Consider the following 26535-nt stretch of genomic DNA (forward strand, 5'->3'; position numbering starts at 1 on the left):
GCGCGCGCGCGCGCCGCCGCCACTTCCGGCGGGGCCGGAGCCGCGGTTGCCGTGGCGACGGCGGCAGCGGCGGCAGCGGCAGCAGCGGCGGCGGCGGCAGCAGCAGCATCATGTCGGCGGTGGTGGCGCAGCCCGTGGCCATCTTCGGCTGCCGCTCGCAGGTCGCCGGCGGCCTCTGCTTCTTCGACGAGCAGATCCTGCTGTACGCGGCGGGGGCGAGCTGCGTCCAGTTCCACATCGAGCAGAAGTGGCAGAAGTTCATCCCAGGTGGCCCCAGCCCCGGCCCCGGCCCCGGCCCCGGCCCCGGCCCCGGCCCCGCCGCCGCCCTGACCCCTCTCCTCCCCGCAGGCTCCGAGAAGAGCCAGGGCATGCAGGCGCTGGCCATCAGCCCCAACAGGCGGTACCTGGCCGTCTCGGAGACGGTGGCGGAGCAGCCGGCCGTGACGGTGTACGAGGTGTCGTTGGTGCCGTCGCGGCGGCGGAGGACGCTGGCGGCTGCGGAGCTCCCGGTGCGGGAGTTCGTGGCCCTGGCCTTCTCCCCCGACTCCCGCTACCTGGCGGCCGCCACCAGCCCCCCCGAGGTGCACCTCGCCTACTGGCTCTGGGAGAAGCAGCGGCTGATGGCGGCGGTCCGCATCGAGGCCCCGGGCAGCGGCCTCTGCCAGGTAACGGCTGCGGCCCTCGCATCGGGGCACTGCCGGGCCCGGAGCCTCTTTCCAGCTCCCCCCATCCTTTCTGGGAGACCAGGGATACACACAAGCCTGCTCTTAAAACTGAGTCAGAGCAATGCTGTGCCATTCTGCAAGTGTCTCCGCCACTCATTTTTAATATTGGGATTCACAAATGACTGGTTCTTTTGGCAGTTGGCCCAACAGAGCCTGTTGCACCATTTCAAAAAGGAGGGGAAAAAAGATCAAACTTCAGGTTAAGAAGTACCACATGCCGGGTAGCAACACTCAAAAGTTGTCATGAGACGGATAAAAGAAAACCTAGAGAAAGAAAAGGGGGTAACAAAGCTACCACAACCAGCTCAGAGTTGCCACAAATGCAAGGACTGGAGCACTTGACCTATAAAGAGGGGCTGAGGGAGTCAGGGGGTTTTGCCTAGAAAAGGCTAATTGCTGTCTTCCTGGTGAGGGAATTGTAAAGAAGACAGAGCCAGGTTGTTCTGAGATGCACAGCAAAAGAATTAGAGGCAGTGGTCACAAATTGCTGAAAACAGAAATTCCTTCCTGGATATCAAGACAAAAAAAATTCACAATGAGAGTGGTGGAGCACTGGAAAACAGCCCAGAGAGATGAACTGTCTCTATCCTTGGAAATACAACTTGAGTGGACAAGGTCCTGAGTGGCCTGAACCAGTAAGACCTCCTCTGAGTCAGGAGTTGGACCAGATGACCTCCAGAGGTCCCTTCCACCCTAAATTACTCTATGATTTTATGATTCCAAAAAGGGATCTAGAATGGCTACAAACTGGCACTCTGAAAATGAACAAAGTTTCTTATAGACAACAAATCAGCTGATTAACAGCTGATTAACGATTAACAGCCCTTCAAATATTCCACTATAATGTGTGGAAATTACATCAGTCTGAAGAATATGTGCAGAGTGTGTTATTCTGTCACCAGTCAGAGTATCCTTCAAGTTTCTAGAAACTGTGAAGATAATTGCTAACTAAAAAACAACTCGGCTAAGTCCTGTGTCCAGTCTTATTGTGATAGATAAGCATAATATAATCACTGACCTAGAAACTGGTATTTGTTTAGATCGGGGGTCCTGAGTTTTCCCGTGGTCATATGGCTTCTTTCCAGGGCATGAGAGGGAGGAGAGGGGTCTATGCTGTAGATTATGTACACTTTCCATAGACTTTCTTGGCATCTGCTGTTGGCCTTTCTCAGCAATAGGACACTGGGCTAAATGGATTTTTGCATTGAACCGTGTGGTATGCAGGCAGTACAGCTGATCTGTGTATATGCAGTGTGTCCGTTGTGTCCCTTCGGAAACACCCATTAAATATATTGGCCATGCTTGATAGACCTAACTCATCTTGGAAGCTTTGGGCACACTCATGCACCATGAGCTCGTGCACCATGCTCATGCACCTCCTTCCTGCAGTCTGTTCTATGTCCAGACCTGAGAACTACTCCAGAGGGAGTGGCTAGGAGCAGACTGATGGCACTCAAACAATTCCTGCATCCTGTTTTGGGTATCTTTTTTTTAGTATCTTTCTTGGGAGGTAAGAGACTTTCAGTTAAATGGGTTGAATGGACCCTAGCTGCCATCTTTTCTGGGGTACAGCTACAAGCAAAGGTTGGGTGAAATACTGACTTCATGAGCTCAATTCCTGAAGAGGGGAAAGTGACTGTGGAGATCACTGCTGTCTAAAGTCCCATTAAGCATGAAAACCTAGGTCTCTCTACCTCTGCTATCTTTCGTGTTAGATGTTGAGATGGCTGCTCCTCTGTTTTCACCAATAAACACCTAATTATACAAATTAATATGCATAATGGGTAAGAGTTGCCTCTCCTGAGATACAGAAATTCCATCTGGCCTTTTGGAATGAATAGCCTGATACCTGAAAAAGTTGCTGATCAGCTGCAAAGATGTATTTTGGCCATATTTCTGTCATGTGACCCCCAAGGGCAGAATCTACTTCCTCTTCCATGTTACATTGTGATTCAGATGTCTGTTTCTATGAACCTTTTTACCTAGCTTGTTTTCCCCTATTTGATATTGAAAGTCTTTGTAACAGGTGTTATATTTGCTTATTTGCTTTTAAAGCTCTGAGAGTGTACATAGTTGTGTAAAATAATTTCTCTCTCCTGTTCTGTAGGTGAGCTTCAGTCCTCAAGACAATGCACAGGTTTGTATCACTGGAAATGGCATTTTTAAACTTATTAAATATAGTGAAGGAACTTTGAAGACGACGAGTTTACAAAAGGGAGAGCTACAAAACTACCTGTGCCATGCCTGGCTGTCTGCGGAGAAAGTTGTATGTGGCACTGACACAGGCAAACTTATCATATTTGAAAGTGGAGAAGTGCGCTGGGAGACAAGTGTTGAGTACAAAATACCACCCAGGGAATTAGAAGATGCAACAACAAAAGGACCTGGGAGGTAAGTCTTTGGGGCCATTACTAAGAGGTTCATGCTTGTGCATGAAAATTACTTGCAGGTCTTTCATTTATTTCCTTTTTGTCCATTTTATGAATGGGTTATAATATTTTGCTTGCCACTGATACAAGTTTTTGTTTTGTTTGTCTTTTTTTATTCCTCTTAAGTCTTACTTCATTTTCTGCTTTCTATTCTTCTGATATCTCTTGTGATCTGGTCTCTGAGGATAATGGCTCACAACAGGATTCCTTGCCTCAAATATGTGCAGTTGCAGCTTATTCCAAAGGCTTTGCATGTTCATCTAGCCCAGGGGTTGTTCTTCTATTTGAGAAGACTGAGGAAAAGGAAGCCTACAAGGAGACTCAAGAAATCTGGGTAGGTGGCTGTCTATGACAGGGGAAGAAAAGCTCTTCCAAACAATTATGCAGCTGAGGCCTGTTCCTTTGTGCTTCTGAGTCAGTTATTAATAATAAATTTTAGCACAGCTTTAAAGCACACTGTAAGCATTAGCTAACTGTCCTAGTGATGCAGAAAGGAAGTGACTTCTCAGAGGTCGCACTGAAAGTCAATGACAGTCATCCTTTTGCAAGGTAGCTCTGCATGTTCCCACATGAGAAATGGGCTTGAGTTTGCTGAACTTCACGAAACCTTTAAGAAACTTTTTTTTTTTTTTTTTTTTGAGCTGAGGAGTAATCTACATCAGTTCTGAAGAACTGGGCTGCTTGTTTTTTTCCAAGGCAAAGCTTTTTTCCCCTCAAATCTTTCTTATTATAGCTGTAATGAGAATTATGCACTCTTAATAGATTAAGTAATCTGGCAAGTTTTCTAATTGTTCTATAGTGAGGTGTATGCAGTTACTTACTGAACTGCCTGGACAAGATCATTTAACTCTGTGATGATCTGGTCACGCTTTTATACTGCAGTCTTAATAGGTTAGATCTTCCCTATGCTTGAGATCCTAAAAGTTAGATCACTAGGACAAAGCCTTGTTTGCCTATGGATACTTAGTACGTCTTTGTCAGCTTCCAAGTCTCTGCCGTTGGAAACTGAAATCTGTTATGACAATACATCACTGTCATATGCTAGGGCCTGGGTCTTGCTGTTCCTGTGAAGGAACAGTTGACTTCATCCTGCTTCTGCCTGCCTTTGGCTTTTCAGTACCAGGATGGTGGTGGCCCATACCAGTTCCTACATGCTGGAAGCTGTCTTGGCTATGGAAGCATTAGTTCATCCTTCTGTATTATAAGCAGTACAAGAATATACATACAAATGTGATGTGTGAGTGTCTTAGCAGTACACCATATGTAAATTGGTTATTTCTAGTGCTTTCTCTGGGGAATATGTATACACAATGCAGTTTGCTTTATTAGTTTTTTAATATACATCGTGTTATGCAACTTAAAAAATGCCAAGCCAAATAAATTCGAAGTAGAAGGGAAGATTTGTTCCATAGTTTTAGACTAGTCCTCAGGAAAGCTTTCTTTTCCAGATGAAAAGCTTTTTCCATTGTAACCCAAAAATTTGTTGCAGCAAAGGAGTTGTCAGCTACAGCATTCATACTGGAGTTGTAAATGATCTTGGTAACCTGGGCTCCAGGCAGTGAGCACTTTGATTTTATATACAGTAAAAATGTATTGTTAGCCAATGTCACTGGTTAGATGTGCTGTGGCTCTCCATACTGTCTTCTGTGACAAATGCTGAAGGCTTCATTCTGTAGTATGTGACACTGATATAGTCCAGCTGGCAACATCTGTCCACCAGGATGCCAAAGCTGAAGTGCTTGTTTTAGCTGGGAAAGACGGTAATCTTGTGAGACGTAAAACATAGTGATTATTCTCTAAGCAAGAACTGATCCTTGTAACTTTCCTCAGACCCCATAAAGGATTTGGCCATGTTTCTATCCTTCAGCCAGTCCCCTGCAGTATCACAGTAGCATAAGATTTCTTCTCCCAAGCCAATGTAGCTACTCTGTGTAGTCTGAGTTAAATGTCTCCATTCAGATGCTGATCCTGGCAGGTCTGGAGTGCCTACTACCTTGAAACACAAGCTACATAAGACTGGCTTGTCTTGGGCTCATCAGTGAAAGAGCCAATGGTCTAATCTGTCTGGCAATGTTTCACTGAATATTAAGTCATTACCTGCACTTTGTCTGTCTTGATAAAAAATAATTTGCTATTGCCATTTAAGCACATGCATTGTCTAAAATGTATTCTTTGGTCTGTGTATGCACAGCCTCTTTTTCAGTTGAAGGTATAGGGGAGATTACAGGGACTGCAGCTTCTTAGATACCACTTATATGGACTCCACTGTGGGCTTTCCCTTTTGGCCAGTCTTACAAAAATATAAGCAGCACATCAAAACTTTTGAAGGACTGAGTCACACCATACCTACTGCATGCCTCTGAGGCCAGGGAAGTCCTAGGAAGGTCAGGAAATGCATGTTTCCTCATTGGCTCAACTGGGAGAGAAAACAGAGATGGGTTCTGGGATAGCCCAGCGCCATCAGCCACAGCCAGCTCACCTCCTTCCACAGCAGATCATTCCTCAAATTGGCAAGAGCACAGGCATGCTGCCAGGCACGTGATGTGGCTTTGTTTTGAGGTCTGTATATATGCATGCCTCTAAGCTATGCATGGTTTGAGAGCTGTGGATCGGAATCCACTGGCTGACTGGGGCTCGTGAACCCGCGTCTAAAACAGGAAGAGCTCATGAATCGCAAGTGGATGTGCAGCCCCTGTGGTCTGTTGACCAGGAATGTTTTGCATGTAGGACACTTGAAATAAGACTCTTATCAACCTGAATGATACCCTGCAAAGAACTGTTATTATGAGATCACAAATTTTCAGGCATTTTTAATTCTGACGCTTGCTAGGCTTTTTGCTTAATTTTCTTCTGCTACCATTCTGGTTTGTGTAGAGTAACACAGTTTTTAAGATTGCTGCTGAAATGGCCACTGGAACTTTTTGAACTTTAATGGCTGTAGATACAGTTAGGTTATCTTGTCCTATATTCCATCACAGAGGTTATGTCCTATTTAATATCCAAGTTTTCTTACTGATATTATGTATATGCTTATTAGAGTAGCATTGCATGAAAAGTGTGTGTGTGCCTACTACTAGAATACGGAGACCTGGAATATCCCATGCAATGCATTCCTTGTGCAGATTCCTCGGGACTTTTGCAACAGTGAACCAGAACAGTCAGGCAGAGAGGACATTATATGTATATGCTTCAGCCCCTCTGAGGAAATGATGATCATTAGCACAACTAAAAACCAGCTTTACATGTTTAATATGCCTTCCACTGAGATTGTGAAAGTGAGTACAATCTTATCACATTCAACAAGCAGTACATCCAGTAAGGGATGTATTGTCATTGCACAGGCTATTCAGTGTCACTTTCTGTTCTTGTAAAATCCATTGACTAGGGTCTGAACCTTTAAAGTATGGTTTAAAGTGCTCTGCGTGTATCTCTGAAGGCTGTATTTCACAAGTCCCTTTCTCAAGCATACCTACATTTGAATACCTGATGCTATTCAGTAAAACTGTAAAGAACACTGTTAAGACCACTTAAGCGTGCATGTCACTGTTGGAGCAGTTGATTAAAGAGGGATTTTTAATGCAACTATAGTAGAGTTTATGTTCCACTGTAATATGCAGAAATGTTAATGTAATGAAAAAGCCAAAAGTTAGCCTTGGGAATCTTATGTTACTCTAAAATAGTAGCTGTTGAAGTCCTAATTAGAAGTGAAACCCTACTGTGAAGGACAAATTAAAGAAATACATTCCGTACTCTAGCGGAATTAAAAAATACAAGGAGATAAATGTAGTGTAATGGAATTAACTGGCATGGAATTAAGTACCTAACCTATATGCAGTCATACAAAAAGATCTTTACAGGAAGGGGTTAAATAATTATAGGATCTTTTTGTGTATGCAGCCCAAAATGTTGTTGGCTCTTAATTTCCAGCGTGCTATAGCTGAGCATCCTAATTAATTTGCTTATTACTCAGCACTTGATTATTTTTAAATGTCCGTCTAACCAGAAAGTAAGTGTTCGAACTGAATTCTTGCAGGTCCAGTTTTATTGTTTATCTAACTTGCATTTCTTTGGACACCTGCAATTATGTTTTGCTCTCACTAGTATATGCGACCTACCTAACCTACATCTTCCCTGCATCTCTTTTCTGGTTTACTAATTAAAAAGTTAAATCTGATTCTAATATTGTTATGTTGCTAGGGCTTTGTTCAGACTAGTGCAGTGATAGGATTAAGTGGTTTCCTCAAATCCATTTGATTACTATATTCAAAGAGCTACAACAGACTTCTCACCTGATTTACTGCCTACAGTGACATATTTATGATTTTTCTATGTTTTCATTGCTTCTCAGGAGAAGTCAGCTCATTTTATATATCTGCATTTCCCATTACATTCTGATTCGATCACTGGTCTGGACACCTGTATTCGGAAACCCATTGTTGCTACTTGTTCCCTGGACAGATCTGTCCGCATCTGGAATTACAAGACCAAGTAAAGAGTTATTTGTGTTTGTTATCATCTCTTGCTTTTCTGGATATTGTATTTAGCAGGCAACAGCAGCAATCTCATATATGAATAACCATGTTGTTTTGGTAAAATTCTTGTGTGGAATACAAATGGTCTTATTGACATGATTGGGGGAGTATGAATATGCAGTCCCTTTAAGATCATTATGAACAGAATCAAAACTTTTCTCTGTTATGCCATTTTTGTGTAAAATTTCTCATATGTTTTGGGAAAAAATCTTTACGAACGTTTCATTCAACTTTGTCTTAAGATATTGTTGTCCTGTGTCCTGCTTCATGGCCATGGTTCTCCAGCAAAATGAGTCCAGATTTTAAGGATCCTTAGAGGGAAGGACATCTTAGAACAGATGTTTGTGTGTGTATGTTTGCAGCCAAAAGTTCATTCACCTTCTTCATTGTATTACAGTAAACAAGCATTTGCTGTTGCACTTTCCCCGCCTTCTCTGTCAGCCAAGGAGTTCAGATTTGCCTTTGTTTCCTGTAACATCTCTGTGATCATAACTTAAATGACCGGCAACACATTTCCTCAAGGATAAGACAGAGTCAGATTGTGGCTACAGTTGTCCTGCTGGGCCAGATATTGTCCCATCAGACATGCATAGGGAGTTTGTACTGTTGCATGCTGTGTGATGGTTCTCTCTTTCAGCACTTTGGAGCTGTATAAGCAATATCAGGAGGAAGCATACACAGTATCACTTCACCCCACTGGCCTTTTCTGTTTGGTTGGGTTTTCTGACAAACTACGACTTATGAGTCTACTGTATGAGGACATGCATGTTTTTATGGAATTCACTGTGAGAGGTTGTAGAGAGGTAAGTAGTGATTCGAAAATGATATTGGGGAGTTCTGGAAGTTATAGGGAGCAGAGTAATGAAGAACGTGATGGGGATAGGATCCTCTTCAACAGATCCTAATAGGATTTAGAATATCAAAGCAGAGAGAAAAGGATTCTAAGTGTTGGAAAATGAGCCTGCAGACTAATGCAGAACTGTGGGCCAGGGAACCTGCAGAAGGGGTGTCCTGCTCAGAAATACTGAAGGAGTGAATGTTATAGGGGAAAGCATCAATTAAGAAAGCAGTAAGAGGCAAATGTATCATAGAATTTTATTTTTGTGTAGCATTCAGATATTAGATGATGTCAGTGGAATTCAGTGCATGAATTTTTTATATCTACTACATCTTCAGTAATGGGTGATAATGTTCTTTTTGTAGTGTGCATTCAGTAATGGAGGCCATCTTTTTGCTGCAGTTAATGGAAATGTGATTCACATTTATTCCACCACCACTTTTGAAAATACTAATAATCTGAAAGGACATAGTGGGAAGGTCAGTAAACAAAGCCTATAAAATATGACTGGTTTAAATAAGTACTAATTGATAAACTTAAGATAAGTTTTGAAAAGGTAAAGTACAATCTTGGATCAGAAATGCATCCAAAAATTCGTAGTAGAAATACAAAGGTCAGTTTTCTTTGTGTAGAGATCAACTAATACTCAGCATATGGATGCACTAGATGCATATAAAAAGTCCGTTCTTAAACTGAAAGAGAAGGGTTGGCACGTAGCAGAACCAGGATAAAGTATCCCAATAATAAATTATGAAAAAAAAAATGCATTGATCATTATTAGGACAAGCTTTTGTCTGTCAGTGTGGTCACAGAGTAATTCTTACTGTTTTTTTAATGCTAAAAGGTAGTTAGTTGAGAAACATTTAGGGTTTTTTTTAAATAGAACTTAGAAGTATGATTCCAAAGCTATCATGGATTTCCCAGTAAAATGACTTCTTCCTATATGTCTGTAACTTAAACATTGGATTTTCCTAGATATGTGCAGTTAAATGGAGTGCAGATGATGCTAAATTGGTCTCCTGTGACACACATGGTGCTGTGTATGAGTGGAACTTGTTGACAGGTAAAAGGGAGTCAGAGTGTGTGCTCAGGTCCTGCAAATACAGCAGTATTGCCCTGTCTCCCTTCGCCAAAATCATCTTTGCTGTTGGATCTGACCAAACACTCAAGGAAATTTCAGAGTCTTCGGTGAGCTAACAACCACTGTATGATTTTGCTAAGTTCTCTGGGGAGGGGACTGGTGCTTTGCTTTAATCAACATCCACTTGACAAATAGGAATCAGCCAGTTTTGGATAGCTGCAGTATTTACTGACACTTTTCTTTATAATAATGTTCTGACGTCCTTTACCATGATACCTGGGAATTTTTTGTAGTTTTGTGTCTATAACTTTACTTGGATTTCCCTAAAAATCTTCTACTTCCACTAACCAAATAACTGCAATATCGTATTGACTGTTTTGCTGAAATCCAAATTTATTGCATCTACAACTGTGGGCTACATTCATTTTTTTATGCAGAACAATACTAAATTTTATGTGATAAACATCAAATTTTTCAGAAGCGATTAACTTACGGAACTCAGTTTAAGTTTTTAAAAGTGCACATGTATAAAGCTTAATACTAATTGTTGTTCATGGCTTTGCTCCTGTAGGCATGCAGATTCTTTTAACTGCTTTGCTTCAGGTAGTGATATGACAACTGGTTATGCAATAAGTAATCACTGCATAATTACTTAACATTAAGTAACAGAATTGTGGAACATAGTGTAATTTTTGTTTTTTAGATCCTGCATGAAGTGCCTGCTTTTGATGTTGTTTATACTGCGATAGCTGTTTCTCATTCTGGGCACATGTTATTTATTGGTACATCTTTGGGGACAATCCGAACTATGAGATACCCATTGCCTTTGCCCACGGAGTTCAATGAGTATCAGGCCCATGCAGGTCCTGTTACAAAGGTAAAGTAGAATATATTCTTTTCCCTGCCATGCCAGTTGCACACCTCTCCTTTCACACTGTGCTTCTCGTTTGATAGTATAATATGTTAAAACTAAGGTTAAGCCTGCGTGTGGAGAATGAGGTTTAAAACATTCATGGGAGTCCTATCTACAGAGACAGACATTACTGGATAAACCGTTGCTGGCTAAAAGGTAAAGGGTTAAGTCTTGACGGAGGCCGCAGTATCTTGAACAGGATACCTAATGTGGCATGTCTCTGATGAAGAACTTTGTTACAGCTCATAAAGAGGAAAATAAAGTTATGCAGGCTTGAAAATCTCTTGTGAGAATGGAAAGGGGAATGAGAAAAATATATTAAGCAATTTGCTGCCAGGGTAAATTGCAGAAGAGATTGCAACACTGATCAGCTAACCATAGTGTATTTCTTAAAGGCTGATGAACAACATCTAAAAGATAGGGGATAAGGTGTGTGAAGCCTCCAACAATGGAATATTTCAGCATGCTTTCTCCAGAAAGCCACTTGTTCTATCTTCTTAAAACTGTTCATAATTTTGTCATTTTAAGTATCACTGTCAAATACAGGACCTTGACTTAGAGTCACATGGTCCAACTGTAGGATCTGAATTCCAGTGTTTGGAATCCTACTTTCACCTCTCCCACAAGCCTTGTCAGCTCCCAGGTGCTCTGTGCCAGGCCACATGGCCACAAGGACATCTAGAGGAAGTGACAGTAGTTGTTACTAGGTAGCTCTTGGTGGGCTTATTTGCAGATTCAGAAGAAAACATTAATCTGTCTGTTGCACAACCAGCTTCTCAAAGAAGAAGACTAGGGACCTTTGGAATTGTCATATGAACTGCCATTCTGGGCTCTAATTATCGAGAAGATCTTGTCTGTTCCAGGTTTTTGAAAATCTTCCTACAGCTTAGAGAACAGAAGTGAATCTGGTGTCTTCCTGTGTTCTCCTTTTCTGTCCCTTTCCATGTTGTCTGGACCTGGGTGGAGCAGGAGTAGAGGACATGATCAAAATGGTGGTAGCAGGGCAATGTTAGTATTTCCATTAGTAGAAATGACAGTAAATATGTGGGTGGGGGGAAAAATTTGATATAAAAGCAAGCTGTGTCTCCATTTTTCCTTGTCTCTACTATCATTTGGCCATTTCTTCCTTCTAAGATGTCCATAACAGATGATGACCTATTTCTACTGACTGCCTCAAAGGATGGCTCTTTTTTGATCTGGAAAGTGTATGATAAAGAAGGTCGAATACTGAAACGGGAAAAGGAAGTTGAATATGCTGAAGAAGTACTGATCATGAGATCAGATATAGAAGAGAAGGTAGGAGGAGCAACTTGTGAACGTGAACTCCAGGATTCCTAGTCTACAGCTTATGAATTACATTTGCAAAATGTTTGTGACTAGCTGTGCCTTGTGAACCTCTAAGAGGGCTGGCATAGCTTTCTTCGTAAGAAGAGGCTACAGTAAGTAGCTGGACCTGCTTGTTAATATACAAACATCATTGTAGGAGCAGTGAGAATGGAGAAAAGTCTACACTTTTCTCTAATACTTTCTCCAATCCCTTGAAAGCAGTTTTAATGGAGCAGAGAAGTTAGAAGTTGCATTTCTATGAACCATCTCATCAGATAGCAAAAAAACTTACTTCTGAAACTTGATCTTTTCTTGATCTATCTCTCTGAAAATTCTCTGCAATGGTTGTCTTTCATAAATATGTGTGTGTAGATATAACATCCTTAAGAAACTTGCTAATGGCAAATAGTACCTCTGTTAACAGTATCTTGTCATCCATCTCCAGGGTCAGGCGATGCTAGACCTGCAGATTCGTGTGAAAGAGCTACAGACAGAAAATGATTACCAGCTACGTCTCAAGGACGTGAACTGTAATGAAAAAATAAAGGAAATAAAAGAGATTTTCACCCAGGAAATAGACTGCCTTAAAACCAAACATGAGGTGTGATTCATATTGCAGCAGTAAATATCAAGAAATCTTTCACTTTTGCTAAAGGCTTAAATTCAAGCTTGCATTATATATGTATGAATGCCATAAAACATCTGAAAAAATCAAGTATTCCTTTCCAATAAAGATGTTTGAGATATTTATAAAGCATAAAACTATCTTTTGAGCCAAGTACATTTTAAGTACTGAGAGGACACTAGAGTTTTCGCAGGTAGGCTATAAGTATCTTCACGTAAAAACTGTTTCAGCAATGAATGCTGCCTTAGACTAAGGGTCAGGACTTTAGTAGAAATGGGACAATGCCATTAAAGCTCCATCACATGTAAGTTGCAGCTGCTGCAGGGTCTAACAATTCTTCTTAAATGCCATCTTCTTTATGCCTTGACTGCCTAGCTTCTTCAGGAACATCTGGTGAGGTGCCATGTGAGCTTTTTGAAAAAGAATTAGACCGTATCCCCTGGATTTCTTTTATTCGTGTGCCTGTTGATTTCTCTGTGGTCATGGAGCAGGACTTCCTTTTTCAAAAGTCATGATAGTTCTTCCTAATGTCTTGTTTATCTGTGTGTCCACTCTTTCTGTTTTATAAATATCTTTGCATCTGTCTAGAACAAACACCAGTTTTCTGATCAGTAATTTGCTGTATTTCTGGACCCTTTGTAGATTTAGAAGGCAGGTGATGCAATAGCGGTATCACTGGTAGTAAGATGGCTTGGAGTTAGAGATTATATATCACGGTTAATGATTCAGTTCCTTCATCCTTCTGTTCCTTTTGAGCTCTTGGATGAATGTTATCCTGTCCTGGTAATTTGTTACTGCTTATCTTGTTAGGTTGCACCGTAGTCCCTTCAACCAGTGTTTCAGTGTGACTCCCACATAAAGGAGTCCGGTGTGAAAACTTGCCAAGTTATTCACTTTATTTTTTATGGTCTTGTCATCTCCAAGTGCTCCTTTTATACCTTTTTCTTGTCTCTTGGACCTACAAATGTTCTGGCAGGCTTCTGCTGTTAAAGTTTTTGAAGAAGTTTACTTGTTAATTTTTATGCTTTCTGCAAGTTTTTCCTCAGGCTGTTTTGCTCTTTGGCTTTTCTCATTGTATTTTTTGCATTTAAGTAGCCAGAGTTTGAGCCCTTCTCTTTTTCCTCATTTTTATATAGCTTGAGCTTTCAGAAGGAAGCCTTTTTGCTTCTTACAGATTCCTCTACCTGCGTTTTATCTGTGCCAGTTTTCTTCTGCAGTTCTTCAAGCCTTTCCATGGGTAGTGCTTGACCACAGAGTTTTAATGATCTCAGCTACACTGAAGCTTCTTCTTTAGGCTTGTTGATTATAGGCTTGCAAGCAAGTGCCTTTGAAGGTGAATAAAAGTTCTAGGCAAGTAAATCGCACTTTCTGTTTGAATATCAGTATGTGTTAAGATTAAACAAAATAACAGATTTGGACAGATTTGTCACTAACCTTTGTAGCTGTTGTGTCCAAAAGAGTATTTCTGCTGATGCAAGGGCCATACAGTTATGAGGAGAAAGTCAAAACCATTGTAGTACCTGTGGTGGTTCTTTCCAAACTTTCTGGGAAATTGCTTACTCACCTTCTTGTTCCAGTTCTTTGTGCCTTTTTAGAAGAATAAGTAATTCTAAGTGTTAGTATGATATCCCAAGCAAATGGAGTTCAAGTCTCACTTTTGCCTGGGTTCATCTCATTCTGTGCAAATGCCAGTGTTTTAGGATCTTGCAGGTGCACTTCAAGTGAGTCGGAAGCAGCTTGGATTTTAATACCTGGAAAACAATTTGTGAAACTGTGAATACTCCTCAAGCAGTCATACACAAAGAAATGGAGGGTTTTGTGGCTCTTGTTTAAATTATGAATATACAATGCTCTGTATTATATGAACAACATTTGCTACTTTCTCTTGGCTTTCCTTAATTTTGTAATCTGTCTTAACAAACTAATCTCAGGGAAAACTTGGCTTAGTAATGCATGGCGTCTGCCTTTTTTGGTGAGTGATTTCAAAGATACAAATTCCATCATGTATGTGTTCCCCACCACAGGCAAGAACACAAAGAATTTGGACACTGGTTTGCCTATTTTCAAATTAAAACTTATTTTTCTTATTTTTTTCCAGATTTTACAGGCAGAAAAAGAAAAACAGGAGCTACAACACCAGTATCAACTGTTTGAGCTGATGAAGAAACAGGCCAGGGAGGTGCAAGACCTAGGTTAGATTATAACATATGTTTATAACTAGAATTTGGAGAAAGTGCATTAGATTCATGGCAAGTAAGGAGACAGGGAGAGCTGACCACAGTGCAAGGTACAAGGGAAAATGGGTGGCATATGTGTCATAAAAATATTGCAGACCAAAAGTCCGTCTAAACTGCAGTGCATACACGTCCATGAGAAAATGCACAGAGGCATTGTATTTTAGATGTCTGGATCCTGGGATTAGTGATTTCTTCAATTATCTCATAGTTGACTTTAAAAATAGCAATGTCTTACAATTCAGCAAGGAGGCCAATGTACAATGCACACAACATGGAAATATCTGGGCCCAGGATTCATAATCAAGACAAATCAGAACTACTGAAAATTAATACCAAAAAAAATTCTGGCAGTAAGAGAGGCCATTGTCTGCTCATACTCTGTAGCAGTTGTGCTTATACAGCTCTGTCATGGTTGTTTTTTCAAGGGGATGCATAGACAGGTTGGTATTCATTTGCTGTAATGGCAGACTAGGAGATTTCAGTGCAGGTTTTGCACTTGTTCAGGCTGGGACAGAGCAACATTCTGTTCTGAGGCACCAAGCAGTGATATGGTGGAGTATGCAGAGACACAACTGAGAGAGGTGAATGACAGTTTGGGAACAGGCACTATTAGTGATGTCATAAGTAGAAGGAAGAGCAGGAAACTCAAGATATGGTTTTCTGATGTAAAATTTTTTATTGTCACAGAGCCTAAACCCACTGTATATCTGTTGAAGAAAATGAGGAGGAGCATCTAGGGTAACTGACTGCAACCAGCTGTCAAAAAGACCAAAGCAGAAAATAAGACACTAGTAACTGTAGAAAGATAGGATGCACCTCTCTTTCCTATTAGTTTTATGAGTTCCATATGTTTAATGTCACCAGAATCTAGCAATAATCAGAAACTGTTAATGGAAAATGAAAAATACCAGGAGCTGCAAGTGAAATCCCAGAGGATGCAGGAGGAGTATGAGAAACAATTGCATGATTTGGAGGAAAGCAAAAGCAAGGCTCTGGAGGAGTTAACAGAATATTATGAAGAAAAACTTAATGAGAAATCTGTTTTGTTGGAAGAGGTAGGAACCTTGATTTGCAGTTTGAATTATTGACTGTATTTTTATTTCCAACTGTGATAAAATATTCCCCAGGGCAGGGGAAGTTGTCTCCCTGCATGCAAATCCTAATCTGCTTGTAAACAGGGAAATATGTTAGTAATGAGGAAATACAGTAATGAGGAAAACCCGAGCTGAGTTACCAACTTATCTGGGCTTCATGCCTTCAGTGAGTAATCTTCTAAGAAGAACATCTTCGAGTGTTCTTAGCTTTGCCTCTTTCCCCTGGGTGCAAGAATTCCTGTTCGTTTACATGATGTGGATGATATATTTACTATAATTGGAGAAAGAGAGATTCAGTCAATCACTTGTTCTAGTGAAGAGATAATGCTTCTGCAACAGTGAATTCTGTTATGTATCAACTCCTGGTCTTTGAAATTGCCAACATCACTAAGTCCCTGAGGATCCTGCCTCCATAATTTGGGGAGCAAAGAGAAAAACCCTGAGTACTTCAAAAACTCCTGCCCATTGCGGTCAAAGACTGTAGCTCAGTGAACTCCATGCCAAAGCTTAAAGTGCAGCCAGGTAACTGATGCTGATATTCAGGCAACTCATACAGATATATCCAATGTCAATAAATTCTGTCAGCATTACTGTTTCCAGCCCTTCACTGCAGTGCCAATTTGGAGAGAATATGTAGAGGGAATGTGAAAAGAGAGCGGTACAGAGACTGGTGCAAGTGTTTGTGGGTTTTAATGCACCAGAAACAGCAACTTTAAAAGATCCTCTCAAGTGTTACTCATGTCTGCATTTTCTGCTGGCAAGGCAATCTCTCTGGTGTTAGTATTTGGGCCAAGTTTTCAGGTTTGTAAGCCTATGTCTTTGCACTTACATTGCACAACACTGCTGAGCTTTAAGTTAATATGTATTTCCCCCTAACTTAGAGCATCCAGTCCTTAAAAACAATTTATGTTTATTTTTTACAGTTTTTAAAGTGACTTTAATTCCCTAAGAAGTTAAGTTAGTCTAAACAATATTCCTGCAATTGAAGTTGAAGAATCCATTAAATACAGGCCCTCTCAGGAGAAACACAGTTACAAATAAAGAATTCTCCTCTTCTTTATTGGACTAGTACTGTTGTCTTCTCTAATGTTTGCTTTCCCTGATTGCAGACAGAAGAGACTATCAGGCAGCAGCTTCACATATATGAAGAAATTAAGAAACAGATTGAAGATGATGAAGACCGAGAAATCCAGGAAATCAAAATTAAATATGAGAGACGGCTCCAGGAAGAAAAGGAATCAAACCTGCGACTGAAAGGAGAAACAGGAATCATGAGGAAAAGGGTATCTCTTTTTCTGTGATAAGATCAGACCTACTCATGGAGACCTATAGCTGAGAATTGAATGTGATTTGTGACATGTCAAGGCTTGTTAATTTAGTCTATAAATACTTGACATTTCTGTCATATATGGGAACACTTGCCTCTTCTTATATCAGTTTGCATGTTTTACAAGATTTGGGCAGAAGAAGAAGCAGCTGTGCACTGATTGTATTGCTGGTAAGACTAAAGAAAGAGGAGAGATAATAGAGCATGTGTGTTTTTATTAGTACACTTTCTGCTATCTTGCATAGTTTGACATTATAAATAATAAACAATATTGTTCATCATATCATGGGAAAGAAACAGACCTTTTAATTTCTCCAAGTCTGCTGCATTACTTTGTTAGAAAAGTACTTCTGCTACTACTTCATTTAATGTAATAGACACTTGGTGGTTTGTACGCATCATCATTTTTTATTGGTTCTGCCAATAGGTTTAGGATTTCTAAGGAGAGAGAAAACCTTTTAGCTCTTATACTAGCTGGGTATTATATTTGCCTAAGAATGTTAGAGGGACCTTTTTTATTTTCAGTTTCTTCAGTATCTAATTGGAGACACAGAGGCTCTCTGCCTTCATGCCCTCTTTTATTGTGGTACTGTCTTCAGTTCTGATATCTTTTAGACACCAGGATGGTGCAAGATGGATTCTTGTAGTTTGACCAGCACCATCTTGGTTCCAGCCTTCTTGGATTTCACAGATCTTAGCACTGAGGCAGGGATTTTGAGGAAGAGCTATGAACTGGGCACCCTTCCGGACTACTTCTGACATCTTTAGATTTTCCTACCTCTGTCTCCTGAAGGCCTGTTATATTTCTTGGGATTCTGCAATTGAAAGGAACTGACATTTTAGCCTTGGAATCCTGGTATTTTCTTCAAATTCTCCCTTACTGGATTCATGTAAACCAACATCTTGTTGCCTTCTCTCGTGCTTACTCTTTCTCCCACCTAACTTTATTTCTCCTGCTTGTGATACTAAAATTTTCATTGTTTTATCTCCTCTTAATTACTACCTGTCTGCTTTCCTGTTCTCCACCTTGCTTAAGTGCATCTGCTAAGATCATCTTTCTTGCACATTATTTCTAGCTCTTCCTTCTTTAATTGCGTGAAACGTATATCTTTGTTTTTTTTCAAAACCCGTCTTAATACTCACAATTGTCCCCAACATTAACGTGTTCATCTCTCCTTCAGTTGTTTGCTTTATTCCATACAGTCCAGCATGTTAAAACCCTTCCTACCATGATAACTAAATCCTGTAGCCTCTCAAATTGGTATCCTTTCTCTCACACTGTCTACAAGATACCTTACAAAGTAGGATGGTTAAATTTTGCACAGCTTTTGGAAATGGTTAAATTCTTACCTGTTTTCCTCTCTAGTTCGACAGCCTACAGAAAGACATTGAGGAGCGAAACAGTGAGATTGAGGAAATTAAACTGGAACAGCAGAAGCTGCAAGGCATCATTACATCACTGGAGAAGGACATCTTGGCACTGAAGAGGGAGATTCAAGAGAGAGATGACACTATCCAAGACAAGGTGAGAAACAGGATGATTGATTCAGGTCAAAGTCACCCTCCTTTAATTTAATACAGATATTTATATTAATAGTATTGTGTTATGATAATATCCAGTATCCTATTCTGAGTATCTATTCTGTCCCAGACATGACTGGAAGATCAGTTTTAACTTAAAGATTTTGCAGGTTTTAGTTTGGGAACTTTATGTTTTCCCCACATTCTAAGTTTTCCTTGGGGAACTAAAGTTCAGGCTGTTGAGTTTTTTATCCCCTGCTTTGGGACTTGTAGATGGCTCTCTGCATTATTTGACACCCCTCCCCCTGCAATCTGTGTGAGGTGTGTGACAAAAGTCAATTCTTCCACAAGAACTGTGCCTGCTATGTTCGCCTCTGTTATATTTGTGCCTTGACTGAGGAATCTGTTCAAGAGTGCTATGTGTGATTCAGATCTCCATACCCATTTTCCCCAGGAGAAGCGGATATATGATCTAAAAAAGAAAAATCAGGAACTGGAAAAGTTCAAGTTTGTACTGGATTACAAAATAAAGGAGCTTAAGAAGCAAATACAACCACGTGAAAATGATATCATGGTAATGAAGGAGCAGATCCGTGAGGTGAGCAACATGGTCATTTGGCTTCTGCTACTCAGCCTTTTATCTGGTTACAAAGTTGGCCAGGCAAATCCCTTGGAAAACTCTACCTTATTTGCTCCTTGAGTTCTTTGAAAGATACACAGCACTGATTCAATATCTTTGTGCCTAATAAAAATACTTATGCACAGCAGCTGCTATTTAGTTTTGTATTACATGCTACCAGTGATGGATATGGTTACTTAAACTCCTGTTTCAGTATTTAATGCCAGACTCTTCAACAATGTCAGTTTTGATCAAAAATACCTCTCATCCGTATGTGGTTGGCTCCACATACCTTGTAGAGCTTGTGAGATACTGCCTTTCCTGGTCTGGAGGAAGAGAAAGTGAACTTCTTCCCTGAAAATGTTGCAGATTTCTGCAAACCTAACCCAATTTAAAGGTTAGGTACATGGACAAATTACCGTTCATCAGCTGCTCCATGGAAACTTTTCATGTGTTCGTACATAGCTTGCAGCAAATTCATTGAGGCAATTTATTTGTGATACCACCTTGCCATAATCTCTCTGCTGATGTGCCTTTAACACAGCCAAATTAGGACTATGGTGACATAGCTAATCAGTGACCTGCTAATTTTCATAAGTCTGTTTATTCAGAAGAAAAGCCTTTTTAATAAAATGCCAACTAATGAACATTTTATATGCATGTCAGACTAGCATGATGAAAGTCCTGTCCTCTCCTTTGGTCACAAACTCACATCAGTAAATGCTGGAGTATCCTTAGTGCCTCTTATCCATCTGATCTGTGTGAGCAGTCACAGCTTTTCATGCATTTGTTTCTTTTCAGTGCTGATTTCCTCTCATTGCTGCACTTATTCTTTCCAGTATTGACTGTTAATTTCCACCTCCACCCATCTTTATTCTGATGGAACAGTACAACTCCACTTCAACTCAGGCAAATAAAGGGTCATCACTTAAGTACCCATTACGGAAAAGGGGGTTGACTATCCAGTTTTGCATTTTCTGTATGTTCTGACAGAGGGCAGTGTTGTTCCAAAATTGGCTTGAAGTTTTGAGTTGCAGTTCAACCTGAAGGGGGACCTACTCCCTCACGTCCGTACTTTAATACTGTGGTTTTCCTGTTTTATGTTGTTTTTTCAGTAATGTCTACTTTTAGTCCTAATTTCCTCCTCCTGCTTCCTTTCAGATGGAGGGGGAACTGGAACGATTCCACAAGCAGAACGCACAGTTGGAACTGAACATCACGGAGCTGCAACGGAAGCTAAAGGCAACTGACCGCGAGGTGCACAGAGAGAGGCAGAAGGTATGGGGTATGACCACTGTGCAGTGGTCCACAGTTCCTGCAGAATGAAGCTTGTGGGGATGGAACACTGCAGAAGCATTAATGTGAGCAAAATGCTCCTTCATGGATCCTGTATACAAGGTCCAGTGAACAGGAGAGTCTCTGGTAAGTAAGTGGGGACAAAGGCAGAAAACTTCCAAGCCTGCAACCAGATTGGAGAGTTGATATTAAAAAATTCCAGCTGTTTATATGTAAGTTTGTTCAAAAGGTCAACACATACATTCTGCCAGGTTTAACAGAGCAGTGAGGCAGATGCCTAACATACTGCTTCTTCCTGCCCAAGCTTGAAATCTCGGGACAGTGGACCCAAATAGGAGCAACGCATGGGCTAGCACCTACAATGATATGCAGGCATTAATAGGATGAAACGAAGGGTGGGCTTATTCGTGGAGGAGACAAGGGCTCCTTGTGCTTGAGAACAAGCAGGTCAGACATGAGGGAGCAAAAAGAACTGAAACTGAAGATGAAGGAGCTTAGCAGGCAGTGCAGGACTGGGAAAGAAAGGAGAGGGGACTGTCAGAAAACAAATAAGAGTGAGAAGGGAATCTTGATGTGAAATTATCAAGTTTGCACATCTGATATATCCTTTGTCCCTTGCCATCTCTTATTAACTGTTTGCATCTTGTTTCTAAATAAGAATGTAGGCTGTTTGGGAAAGGACTTTGTGGGATAGTGTTCGTGATAATATGCTGCTATTCTTCACTTGAGGTCTCTGGGTGCTGACACTGGCATTACCTACTGCAAATATCATGGATTAAGTGTTACTGCTAAAACTTGTCACTAGTATTCCACATGCAGTGCTCAGCCTGAGCAGGTTCTCTTTAATGACATATTTTAAAAAATTAAATGGACTTTAAAAAGTCCTTAAAACATATGAGAGATTTTCACCAGTTCAACTAGACTTTCAAGGTATTGCACAATGTGGAGTGCTCTGATCAGTCAGATAAGAGTGTACCTACATAACTCTTGCAGGAACAAAATATGAAAGCTCTCATCAAACGATTTAAAACAGATCTTCATAACTGTGTGGGCTTCATTCAGGATTCCAGAAAACTGAAGGATAGGATTTGTGAGCTCTACACCAAGTATGTGCATCAAACAGACATGGTGAGTCAAGGCCTTTGTCTTCTCCTTGCAGGTGAGCTTATTTGGTAGTGTAATTACTGAGGCAACATGCTGTCGCCCCTCAGGTGGAGACTGTAGAATTAGACACAGATTTGCAGCAGGAGTACATCAGACAGCGAGAGTATCTTGAGAGGAATTTTGCAACTTTAAAAAAGAAGGTGGTGAAAGAAAGTGAAATCCACCGAGCTGATTATGTGCGCATCATGCAGGTAATGAGCCTTTTCCCTGTGGTATGGGGAGGGAAGAAGGAAGCAACTGCACAAAAGAGGCTTTAGCAGCCTTGCTGCTATAGTTTCTTAAGACTTTGAAACAATTTTTATTTGCTCCCTTGCCAGATATTCCTAGGGGTTTCAAATGCTTCCATTCACGGGTAATATTCATTGAGCTACTGGAGTTCTACAATTGTCTGGATAAAAAACCCAAGATCTCTGAAGCAAGAAATTGTTATATGGACTGACTTTTTTGGCCATTTAGTCCCACATCCACTTATCTGAATTCAAAAACTTTCTGCTTTTCACATCCAGGTTTTCACAGGAAGCTCAAAAACAAATGATGAATATGCCCATCAGTACCAAGACATCTTGCTTGGAATCCTTGTTCCTTACAGGGCAAGATAAACTTGCAGCTACTGAGGCCAAAGATCTGATGTGTTTTCTCCTGGAGTGAGAGGATCTAAAGCCCCACAGCTAACTTCCTGGGAGGACAACACTCCCACAGTCTATTATTACCATGATCTCCTTCTGCTCAGTCAGCATTTCCCTTTCCCCTCACTAGCCCTTTCTTCATTGTTACTTTATTATGCTTCCTCAGGGTCTTTATACCTCTGTCCCCTCTTAAGTCCTCTATTCTTTGCTCTTTCTTCATAGCCCTCCCTCAGGCCCAGGCAGCAGCGATCTTCTTCCTTGGCCCTGTTTTAATTTCTGTACTACATCTCTGGGTTAGAGATTTCCATTTGGCACAAAAGGAGATGGTTTCAAAAAATAACCTGGAAAATTTCCCTGCTGGAATAGGGTGACAGATGGTGCTTACAATGATAATACTTGATGTCTTGGATCAGTAAGCCTAACATGAAATGATGATTAAAACTGAATTAATAAAACATCTGGAAGATGAAGATATCACAGCTTCTAACCAGCCTGGTTTCTTCAAAGAAAAGGCAGTTCTCTGAAGTCTCATAGATTAATGAGTCTTTATGGCCAGGAGGAATTATCATGGTCTTCCAGTCCTTCACAGTGGTCTTTTTTTTGACTAGTTTAGACGAACTTCTGTCAGGGCTTTCTTTGAACAGGTGAATGACATCTCGAAGGACTTCTAGCTCTGTATTTCTATTAGTTCTCAGTTGTAATTACATTTTCAGAGCTGTGCATTCCTCTTTGAGTGACTATTCATAGGTACATTTCATTAGTGACTATTGCAACAGTTGATTAGAACTGTCAAGATAATTTTAATTATTCTTACCACTTGGTAAGTTACTTGTTGTTAGTCTGTTAGTTTTCCCTCCAAACCTTCTATATTCATAATGGCTTCTTTGGTCACCTGGATACATTAGAACAAGCGTACTGAATAATCTTGAAGTAATAGTGCTTATAAAGTATAAGAAAGAAGTATGTATAGCATGATCCTTTCTATAATATGTCCTACCTGTTTCTGGCAGTCAGCACTTTAGGAACTTCCTAGGCTGCAGACTGCATCCAGACATCATGTGCAGTCCTTCCTGATGGCCTCATCCTACATGCATTTGATCAATCCGTTTTTTGAAACAATTTCTGCTTTGCCACATCCTTTGACAATAAGTTTTATAATGTACATTTATTTTAATTCACTACATGATCATTTTATTGCAGTGCAGGCTTTCTGTCAGACTGCAAAGGCTGAATTAAAGATGTATCTCTCCAGGTAGCATGCGTATGCAGAAAAATATTATCATTGTCAACAAGCAGCCTTTTGGCATACAGCAAGCCAGACAAGACAATTCTGCATAGCCCAGGCTACCTCATACAGGAGAGGTGTTACGCTGTGCAAGATCTTGAATTGATAGCAGGCATTCAGCTGCGTCAGTTTACCCAGAGTAAACTTATGACTCATGACCAAAGAACTCCACCTAAACAAAAATGGTGTGCCACGATCCTGAAAGCTGGTCAAAAGAAAAAATCTTTCTTACTGAGTCTTGGAAGTTATCCTCTTCATGTGTCCTTTCAGGATCAAGCTCTGGGATAAATGCACAGTTGTCAAATTTCATCTGTGTTTAAAGACTTGAATTAATGAAGTCACAAAATATTATTGTTTACTTATTTTAGAGCAGGCTTCAGAAGCTCATCAACTCATCCTGCTTCTAGAGTCTAACACAATCACTGCAAAAACAACTGTTCTTGCCCAACAAGTTCAGACCTTAACACATTCCACAATCTACCTCTCTGTCAGTGTCTGGTTCTGTGGACGGTGACTTTCAGCTGAGGGGAAACTCGAGCACAGTCAGTATACTTTTCTTAGAGTCAAGTATTTAGAATCTTGCCACATGCATGTGCCTTGAGTTACTGCTGCTGGCTTGAATTCCTGGAGCGCGTCTGTACAGACAATTGCTGTAAGCGCTGTGCCTTGCTACTAACCAGTTCTGAGTTGTCCATTTGTACTACATTGACTCTTGTATGATGCTAATACTTCATCAGTATACTGTATAGAAACAAATTATGTGCCTTACAGAAATCTCACACAACATAGGTGTATCAACCAAAATTGTCATCTCATCCAAAAAATCAAGATTTGAAAAGACACCTTTTTCATAGGAAAATGTCATTAATCTTTTTTCTTATTTCCTGCTGTTTTGCTGAGTTCGCAATTGCTTGGGATCAGTATTAGATGAGGTAGCCTATGCTTGCCTTTTGGTCATTTATCCTTTTAAAATATGTCCATATTTGGTGAAGTTCCAGAGGCTGGAATGATGCTGTGTTCTAAAATGTCTGAAAAACCGCCGCAGGTAGTTGAGATCATTGCTACTCTCGGTACAAGTATGGTAGCAGCTGTTTAACATTCCCACTTGCTGTTGATATGATAAGGTAGCTCATTGTCTTTGTATGAGACAAATATACAATTCCGCTTCTGTTGAATTCAGAACAGAAATATCTAGTTAATGGTGCTCCTGTTTCTGATTCATGGGCAACAGTTTTATTATCCTTCACTAGTATCAGCTCCATATTGTTATTGTTGAAGTCTTTCAATCTGTCAATAGAGTGGGTACAAGAGAACCATATTACATTCACCTGTACTTTCACAACTATTTCAGCAAGATACTTTGTTGCAGGCTATTAAGGAATTAGAGGGTTGATATTTTATAGATTGAAAACTGACTAAAAAAGAAAGAAAGATGACTAAATGGCCAGCTTTTCCCTGTAACAAAATGTTAGTAGTAGGTATATCAAGGATCCATATGCTTTATATATTTCTTAATAATTTGGAAGGGGTGTTGGAAAGTGATGTTAGTCAAAACTAATGAATAAGGCTCTGAAGAAATGCAAGGAGATATATATAATTTAGGTGAACAGACACATGGTGGCAAATGAAAAGCAAAATAATGCACACTGGAGGGAGAAATGGGAATTCTTCATATTAATTCTGAATTAATTGAATCCATCTCAGAAAGGGACCTGAGCTTCACTGTGGAGTTGACAAAGAAGATGGTATCTTAAAGTGCAGCTGCAGTCAGAAAAGCAAAACAAATACTAGCTTCTTGAGGAGTGTGATTAGAACACTGTCATGTTTTACATCAAATCTGTACTGTAGCCTTGTCTGAAATACTGTGTGGTGTACTGATAGCCCTAGCTCAGTAAGCATATAATATCTCCTGCCTGTGATACTAATTCTGTGCTGTCTAGTGTCCTTTCCCATGGACAGGAAGATACATATTGCTAAGTCAGATAGTACCTGCACTTTTCATCATAGAGCATATTGTTATTGCAGGAAAATGTGAGTCTGATTAAGGAGATTAATGAGTTGCGGCAAGAACTGAAGGTGACCCGCGCCCAGGTACATGACCTCCAGTCAACACTAGGATTAACCAAGAAAAAACAAGTAATTCGAGACCCAGGTGAATAATGCTTCTTGTATGTCTCCGTTTTATCAGTTTTCATTTCAGAAGCCCTCTTTGTTATCTGCAAACAGTTCTGCTACTCTCTCTGTATGGTTCCAGCTTGTCTGCCTGGTGGTACCTGTTATATTATAATGTAAGTTGTAGAAACTGCTGAATACTTTAGAATCTTACTGTTTAGCTCTACTCCTTCAGTCCTGAAAGATGCCTTTCCTTGCTCATTCCCAAGAACTCTGCAGGCTGGGATCTTTGTTACTCTGTTCTCTCTTCTCTGATATTATCTTCTAGCTCCCTCCAGTGAAGTGCTGTTCAGCCCAGCTGTGCTGAGGTTGAATGCAGAGAAAGAAAGTGAAAAGATCATAGAAATGCAGCAGCTAGAAATTCAACGCCTGCGAGACCAAATCCAAGAGAAGGGGCAGGTCCTTGCAATTCAGCCCCTCTCAGATGGAAGGCTTCCTATGCTGAACCTGGAAGGAAGCCACAGGACATAGCCAGAATGACCATGGTTCAAGAACATCTTACATTACTCTATTCTGCTGGCAAGATCAGAAGTCCAACAGCATTGATTAGACTTGCCCTATCCTGTACTCTTCCAATAGAAGCATTTATGCAGCACTCAGTAATCTGAAACACAAGCCACTTGCCTTCTCTCCATCTTTCTTTCCTGGAATCTACCCTTTCCATGAGGACTTACCTTTTCCTTAAGCGTGCATGGTCAGAAACCTGCCTGCTGCCTAGGAGCCAA

The 26535-nt window shown here is 40.5% G+C and overlaps 1 protein-coding gene across 1 annotated transcript; it reads left to right on the forward strand.

The window, feature by feature from the left end:
* The first annotated feature begins 110 nt into the window (after positions 1-110).
* On the forward strand, positions 111-26535 carry CFAP57 (cilia and flagella associated protein 57). Its single transcript, XM_067300468.1, has 22 exons — positions 111-267; positions 349-665; positions 2833-3116; positions 3281-3488; positions 6277-6429; positions 7503-7642; positions 8324-8489; positions 8890-9003; positions 9500-9712; positions 10309-10482; positions 11653-11814; positions 12290-12445; positions 14568-14661; positions 15571-15761; positions 16910-17083; positions 18494-18652; positions 19103-19246; positions 20429-20545; positions 21557-21691; positions 21775-21918; positions 25664-25790; positions 26079-26535. Exons 1-22 carry the CDS (start codon positions 111-113, stop codon positions 26279-26281), a joined length of 3732 nt encoding a protein of 1243 aa, XP_067156569.1. The 3' UTR covers positions 26282-26535.

This window comes from Apteryx mantelli, chromosome 8, assembly GCF_036417845.1.
Source record: "Apteryx mantelli isolate bAptMan1 chromosome 8, bAptMan1.hap1, whole genome shotgun sequence".
Taxonomy (NCBI): Eukaryota; Metazoa; Chordata; class Aves; order Apterygiformes; family Apterygidae; genus Apteryx; species Apteryx mantelli.